Genomic DNA, 7568 nt, shown 5'->3' with positions numbered 1-7568 from the left:
CAGTGCCCTGCGCAGTCACACAGGGCCAGGCACTTAGCACGGTCTGTTGACAAGGAGTAGACATTCTTTATAGACAAAGTCATTTGTGTTCTTTTGCACGGTAAATCACCAAGCCAGTCCTGGCTTTAGAACTCACTTGGGTTTTTGACAAACCAGGATATTTAAGTTCACGTGTGGCTAGTACTTGCCCAAGAATGAGCCTTCCTTCAACTGCCGGACGGTTGTACTTCTCTGAATACCCATCGGATGTGGCCGCGGTAACTCTGGAGACCCCGCGAGCTGAAGAGGACTTCTGCAGCAGCTTCCCCTGTAGCTACAGGGTCGGCAAGGAGCCTGTGGCGTTCACAGGGGCGCCTCTTTCCACCTGGTGGGTCACCTGGACCCCGGGGGCAGCTTTCTTCCAGGATGGACAAAAGAAAGATGCAGAAAGACAGAGGCAGTTAGGAAAAGAGATTGTGTCAACAGAAGGTCAAGAGTGAACATTCACAAGGGAACAGCTACCACCATGTGCCAGTTAACTTCCCTGGGTCTGAATTTACTCATCTCCACAGCCCAAACTATCACCCAGGCCTGCCCAGAACACGGGGGATGCGTGTGGTGTGTGTGCAAGCCTTGGCAGAGTCCTTGAGCTTGACGGTACCTAAGATTCTTCTCTCTTTACCCACTTCCATCCCCCAATGTCATTTAACCCCTAAAAGCTGGCCAGGGATCAAAGACCCTTGGGGGGGGGGTTGTTGCTGTTTATGGAAGCTTTTTATATGTTGTGTTTCTATTGTATGGAGGAGGCAACATCTCTGGAGACCGGAGTCAGGTCTCCAGAGGGCTCCTGCCCACGGCCCGCGTCGCGGACTCGCAGGGTTCGTGGTCCATCGCAAGGGTCCCCACGGGCACAGTGGCTGCGGCTGGAGGGGGGCGGGCCCCGCTTTCGGCCCGCCCCGGGTCGGGCTCGGGATGGGGGCTCCGGCCTATGACGGGCTGGAAACTCCGGCCGAGCAAAGGGGGCGGGCGGGTGAAAGGCGCATTGATGCAGCCTGCGGCGGCCTCGCAGCGCGGCGGGGCTACACGCTGAGCCCGGACCGTTCCAGAGTCTCCGCCGCCGCCGCGCCATGCGCCCCAAGAGCCGCCTGTGGCTGCGCCTGCTGCCGCTCCTGCTGCTGCAGCTGCTGGCTCAGGGCAGCGCCTCCGACATCCCCAAGGCGAAGCAGAAGGCGCTGCTCCGCCAGAGAGAGGTGGTGGACGTGGTGAGTCCGCGGCAGCCGGGCGGAGAGACCCCTGCGCCAGTGGTAGAGGGTGGCCGTTCACGGCAAGGGGCGCACGTCGGGGCCGCCCTAGGTGTCCCCCGCCCCCTACCTTGGTCTGTGTCTGCAACACAGGACTTGGAGTGTGTGCGGGACGTGGATCCGGGTACTAGGAGGGAGACCTAGATTGAGGGGGTTGTTGCGAAGTGTGGATGGGACAGGGGTCGATGGAACAGGCCAGGTACAGGGTGGCGTCCAACCCTGTCTGGCCTCACTTGTGCGCCCCCTCGGGAAAGAATGGAGAGGGACCTGAGGAAGACTCCGGATGGCTGCTGGTCTGGACCTGGGTCCGAGCCATGCAACGTGTCCTTTGTTGGGGCCGGTGGCCGTGTCTGCCCTCACAGTGCATTGGTCCAATCCTTTGTAACTTTTAGTCACTCTAGATCATCAGAGTAAACTGAGCTGCAATTTGCGTGGTTGGACAGCCAACCGCACAGGGGCCAGGGATGGTTCAGAGAGGGGGTTAAAGGTCGGGAGGGGAAGTGAAGAGTCCCCAACAGTCCAAGGACTTACTGCGTTAATTCTGTCAGTTCTTGCAGACCCCTGAGTCTTCAGCCTGCAGCCACCAGGTAGGAACAGTGGGGGCTTTAGCAAAGTAGAGTTTCAGAGCCAGCATATAGCTTTCAGGCTTTCTGAAGGACCAATCTGGGGAAGGGTCTATTATCTTAAAACTTTTCCTTTAAAAGTCAGCAGACGCAGTGGAGGGCATCTCAAACCCTTCCCGGCGTCAGCATCCCTGGCACACTGTAAACCCCAAAATGTAAGTCTGTAGACAAATAAAATGGACAAATAAAGTGGACAGAAGACAGGGGAGGAGATAGGCTTTATGATTTTGACAGTGTTTCAAGTTTTGTTAAACTGGGGTCTTAATCTAAACTAACAAGCCAAGGTCTCTTTCAGCTATTCTATGCTGGATTCCAAAGCATTAAGAAAAAAAATTCACTCTTTTGATATGCTATATAATTTTACTTTACAAAAGCAGACTATGTGTTCAGGGTTACAGTTCTATTTTAAGTGTTTATATTGTTAAAGCTGTCCCAAGTTAGTGTGGTTCATGTGCAGTTTGCATTTTATGAATATGTGGTTATGATACACAAAATAACCCCCTCTTCTCCATAGAACTAGCAATTTTTGTCCCCTCCCAAGGATTTACAGCACCCGCGGTTGCCCACAGCTCTGGCCCGGCTTAGAAACGCTGTTGTGCAGTCACGCTCAGGTGCGTCCCGTAGATTCCGCTCGGTTTTGCTGACACAGCAGCCCACACGGTCATTAAGAAAGCCACTTCTTTGTATTGGACAAAGCCTTGCTTTCATCCGCCTCGCTCTGCCCCCTGGTGGCCAAGGGAAAAAAAAACAGGGGTGTGGAAGAAAAACGGAAACTTCACATGGAAATAATCCATTTCACAGACTTTCATTGCGGCACAGAACATGTGTTGGGTTAGCATTTTAACGTGGAAGAAGAAAGGCATAGTACCTGTGGAGCCTAATCTAAAGCTGTGTCATCTCTGAAATACGGTTTTGAGATAAAAAGGTGAATAAACATTCTCAGGATCCCTCAATTCCTTCCCCCCAAATTGAAAGACAATCCAAACATTAGTGAATGACATTATTCAAATGAAAACTAGCATAAAATATATACCAACTAGTTGGAAGTGTTTTGTGCATTAGCATTTCTTCAAATATTTAAAGAATTTTTAAAAACAAATCAGGTATTCTTAGCAAATGACTTTTTTTTTTTTTATCAGAAAGGCAGATTTATAAAGAAGATGAGACAGGGAGAAAGTTCTTCCATCTGCTGTTCACTCCCCAAATGGCTGCAATGGTCAGAGCTAAGTTGAACCGAAGCCAGGAGCTTCTTCTGGGTCTTGCACATGGGTGCCGGGGCCAAGACTTAGGCCATCCTCCACTACTTCCCTAGGCCATGAGCAGGGAGTTGGATGACAAGTGAACCAGCCAGAACATGAACTGGCGCCCCTATGGGATGCTGGTGCTGCAAAGTGAGCTGTTGTGTGGGCCCTTATGCGTGTATTTGAAAGGCAGAATTATGGAGGGAGAGGCAGAGAGAGCAGTCTTCCATCCCCTGGTTCACCTCCCAAATGGTCCCAAGGGCCTGGCAGAGCCAGGAGTCAGGAACTTCTTCCAAGTCTCCCAAGGGAGTGCGGGGACCCAAGCACTGGGCCATCTTCCCCTGCTTTCTCAGGCACTTTAGCAGGGAGTTGGATGGGAAGAGCAGCTGGGACTGGAATCGGCCTCCATAGGGGATGCTAGCTTCACAATGGCACGGAAATCCCTTATGCCACAGTGCTGGCCCTATTCAAACACCTTTGCAGTTAAAATACTTTTCTCACAGTTCTTGGATCATTCCTTTTCCTAGAATCAGGAAATGGTAATGTCCAAAGTAATTAAGATATTATTATCAAAACAAGGATTAGGGGCAGACACTGTGGCATAGCTAGCTGTTTAAGTGGCCACTTGGGTTGTACACATCCCATACATGAAGGCCTGGAACTGAATCCTGACTCTGCTTCCAGTCTAGCTTCCTTTTATTTCTCCATAAGATTTTTTTTTTTTATTTGAAAGTTTAGGTTACAGAGAGGGAGAGATGGAGGTGAGAGATCTCCTTCCTCTGGTTCACCCTCCAGCTGACCGCAACAGTCAGAGTGGGCCAGGCTGAAGTGGAGCCAGGAGCTTCGTCCAAGTCTTCCATGTGGGTGCAGGGACAGTGATTCCATTTTCAGCTGCGTTGCCTAGGTGCCTTAGCAGGGAGCTAGATCAGAAGTGGAACAGCCAGGACTTGAACTGGCACCATAGGGGATCCTGTCCTGCAGTTATCTCTGTCTCTCTCTCTCTCTCCCACATGAATCTTATTGGGTAGGCCCAGGAAGTAGATAGCTGGAACTCAAAATACCACTTTTATGCTGAGCAAACAGCATTGGCCTACATTCATGGTATATTATGCGAGCTGATGGGATTGCTACTGTCTCTTCTTCAGGTCTAGAACCTCTTATTTCCAGTCATGGGAGTAGACACACTTGCCCAAGCAATGCCTCAACATTGATCTTGGAGTGATCACAAGAATGATAGTGGGGCCCGGTACAGTGGCCTACTGGCTAAAGTTCTCGCCTTGCATGCACCAGGATCCCAAATGGGCACCGGTTCTAATCCCAGCAGATTCTAATCCTGCTTCCCATCGAGCTCCCTGCTTTTGTGGCCTGGGAAAGCAGCTGAGGACAGTCCAAAGATTTGGGATCCTGCACGAAAGTGGGAGACCTGGAAGAGACTCCTGTCTCCTGGCTTGGGATCAGTGCAATTCCAGCCATCACAGCCACTTGGGGAGTGAATCAACTGACAGATCTTCAACTTCTTTCCCAGGAGCTTCTTCCTGGTCTTCCACGCGGGTGCAAGGTCCCAAAGCTTTGGGCCGTCCTCCACTGCTTTCCCAGGCCATAGGCAGGGAGCTGGATGGGAAGTGGAACTGCCGGGATTGGAACCGGCACCAATATGGGATCCCAGGGGTGCAGGGCAAGGACCTTAACCACTATGCTATCGTACCAGGCCTGAAAGCTGTAAATCAGATATTTCCCATGGGACTGCTATTGTGGCACAGCAGGTTAAGCACCACCACTTGACATCCTAGCACCCCATACGAGAGTCTTAGTTGCTCTATTTTCAATACAGCTCCTTGTGAATGCACCTTAGAAAGTAGCAGAAGATAACCCAAGCCCTTAGGCCCCTGCCAGTCACGTACTTAGAGCTCCTGGTTTCAATCTGATCTATCTCGAGCCATTGAAGTGTAAACCAGTGGATCTCTCCCGAACTCTAACTCTGGCTTTCAAATAAATAAAATCTTCTAAAAAAGCTTTCTGATAAAACAAATATATACATATATACATACACACACATAAATATATATGTGTGCCTATATATATCATGGTCACAATGAACTGTAGAAAGGAACAGGCAAATAAAAACATTTTATCCTCTTGGATTTGTATGTGAGTGCAAAGTTTGTGCAATAAGAATGTAGGAAGGCGGGCCCAGCGTGATACTCTAATGGATAAAGTCCTTCCCTTGCATGCACCGGGATCCCATATGGGTGCTGTGTCATGTCCTGCTACTCCACTCCCCATCCAGCTCCTTGCTTGTGGCCTGAGAAAGTAGTAAATGGCTGGCCCAAAGCCTTGGGAACCTGTGCCCACACAGGAGACCCAGAAGAAGCTCCTGGCTCCTGGCTCTGGATCAGCTCAGCTCTGGCCATTGCAGCCACTTGGGGAGTAAATCAGCACTCAGAACAATTTTCTCTGTCTGTCCTTCTGTCTGTGAATCTGACTTTCCAATGCAAAAATAAATAAAAATTTGAAAAATAATAAATTAAAATGCATGAAAGAAATTGTAATATTTTAGAACCAATTGGAAATGAGTTCCTTAAAGCAAGGCATCTAGAACAAGGGTAACTGGGGTCTGAAGGGATTCCTAACTCCAATGGTACCTAAAAAGTGCAGTTATAATGTACTGAGCCTTGGAATCCAGGTGCTAACAGTTCTTCTCCTTGTCTCTCTGCAGTACAATGGAATGTGCTTGCAAGGGCCAGCAGGGGTGCCTGGGCGAGATGGCAACCCTGGAGCTAATGGCATTCCTGGTACCCCTGGGATCCCGGGTCGGGATGGATTCAAAGGAGAAAAGGGGGAATGCTTGAGAGAGAGCTTCGAGGAGTCCTGGACCCCCAACTACAAGCAGTGTTCCTGGAATTCGCTGAACTACGGCATTGACCTTGGGAAGATCGCCGTAAGTCAAGTCTGACTATTCTAATCGTGAATCAAAACACAAAGGTTTTCCTATTTGAGTGTTAATTTTGACGTGAAATCTCCTTTAAACAAAAAAACTTTAAAACAAGGAGTACAACATGATGTAGTAACTTTCAATGTTAATTTAAAAAGGGAATATTTTAGTCCAGCTTATAAAATTACTTCTAAGACAAGTAACTTCCCCTATCATATCAACCATACTACCTAAAATAACTGACCCCCAGTTTTTAATGCCAAACAAAAAAGCTGAAGAGTTGTTCACGTTGAATGATAAGCTACTTTTCAGTCTCACCCTAAGGTTAACTGAGTCGTATTAGGCCAAGAAATTCTGTCCTTGCTTCAGACACAAAAAAAAAGTGAGGAGAAATTTCTAAGAAATCATATGCTAGTAATTATCCAGAAGTGGGAAGTCTGTTAGGTCCCATCCTATTCCAGGTGGCATGCTCAGTGAAAAATTGCTGAATTTAAGGGAACTGGACCAGATGGAAGTTACTATAGGGGGCCGTTTAAATTATTCTGCAACATTAAGCAGATGGGGGAGAAGATAATTCAAAATCCTGTACCTGCCATTGTATTCTGATGAATCATGTAGTCACTTTGATGACTGCTTTCTTTGAAAGTAATTTTTGATGTTAATAGAATGAGTTCAAGAAGTTAGTGCTATTCACAAACATACACATATCCACAACTTGATGGCTATGATGTTAGCTATTATCACCACTAGAAAAAATGACAGATGCTATGGTTTTCTGGATCTCTAAGGTTTTAAGATAAAAAATTTGTATATTATCCCTACTTCCATTTCAGCTCTCTCTGCTCTATTATAATGCTGTAAACCAAGGGGTTTGATTCTTATTGGATAGAATTTCCATAGAGCTTGCACAGTTTTGCTAATTGGGACCTGTTCTTTCTTAGAAAACGTTTTGTTGAAATGTTGCCTTGTGATCTAAATGCCTGGATTTCTTAGATCCTATTTATAGCTGCTCACCAAAAGTGGCTGAATTCTAACAGTTATTGTTATGGATTCCAAATGATTAATGTTTTCATGTTCCTTGCAGTAGCAGTCAGAACGGGTCCAGGAATTTTGTGCAAGTGAAAAACAGTGGGACCAAAAGTGCTAAGAGCTTGCCATTGGAAAAGGGCAGTCTGTTCAGCAAACAGTGCTGGGAAAGGGAGATGTCTGTAACATGGAACAATGAAACTGGACCAATCTCTGACTGTGTCATTCAAAATGAATCCAGTGAGAAACACTGTGGGACATTGCAATGGGCAAGGATCTTTGGAATCAGACTGCAAAAGCACAAGAAACAAAAACAAAAATGAACAAGTGGGATTTCATTAAACCAAATAGCTTCTGCTTGGCGAGGGAACTCATTCACAAAGTGAAGAGGCAACCTGCAGAATGTGAGCAAAATATGTACAAATTACATAGCCCACGAGGAATTAATAACCAGAAAACATAAGGA

General features: G+C 47.5%; 1 protein-coding gene across 1 annotated transcript in view; it reads left to right on the top strand.

Moving 5' to 3' along the window:
- Positions 1-1106: 1106 nt before the first annotated feature.
- Positions 1107-7568, top strand: part of LOC121167603 (collagen triple helix repeat-containing protein 1) — an 11759-nt gene continuing 5297 nt past the window's right edge. The window contains exons 1-2 of the mRNA XM_040997107.1: positions 1107-1241; positions 5861-6082. Coding sequence (XP_040853041.1) covers positions 1107-1241; positions 5861-6082 — 357 coding nt within the window. The remainder of the gene's footprint in view (positions 1242-5860; positions 6083-7568) is intronic.

The sequence above is a fragment of the Ochotona curzoniae genome, unplaced genomic scaffold, assembly GCF_017591425.1.
Source record: "Ochotona curzoniae isolate NIBS_2020 unplaced genomic scaffold, NIBS_Ocur_1.0 patch4, whole genome shotgun sequence".
Classification (NCBI taxonomy): Eukaryota; Metazoa; Chordata; class Mammalia; order Lagomorpha; family Ochotonidae; genus Ochotona; species Ochotona curzoniae.
The sequence above is the reverse complement of the archived record's forward strand: the minus strand, read 5'-3'. Positions and strand labels throughout refer to the sequence as shown.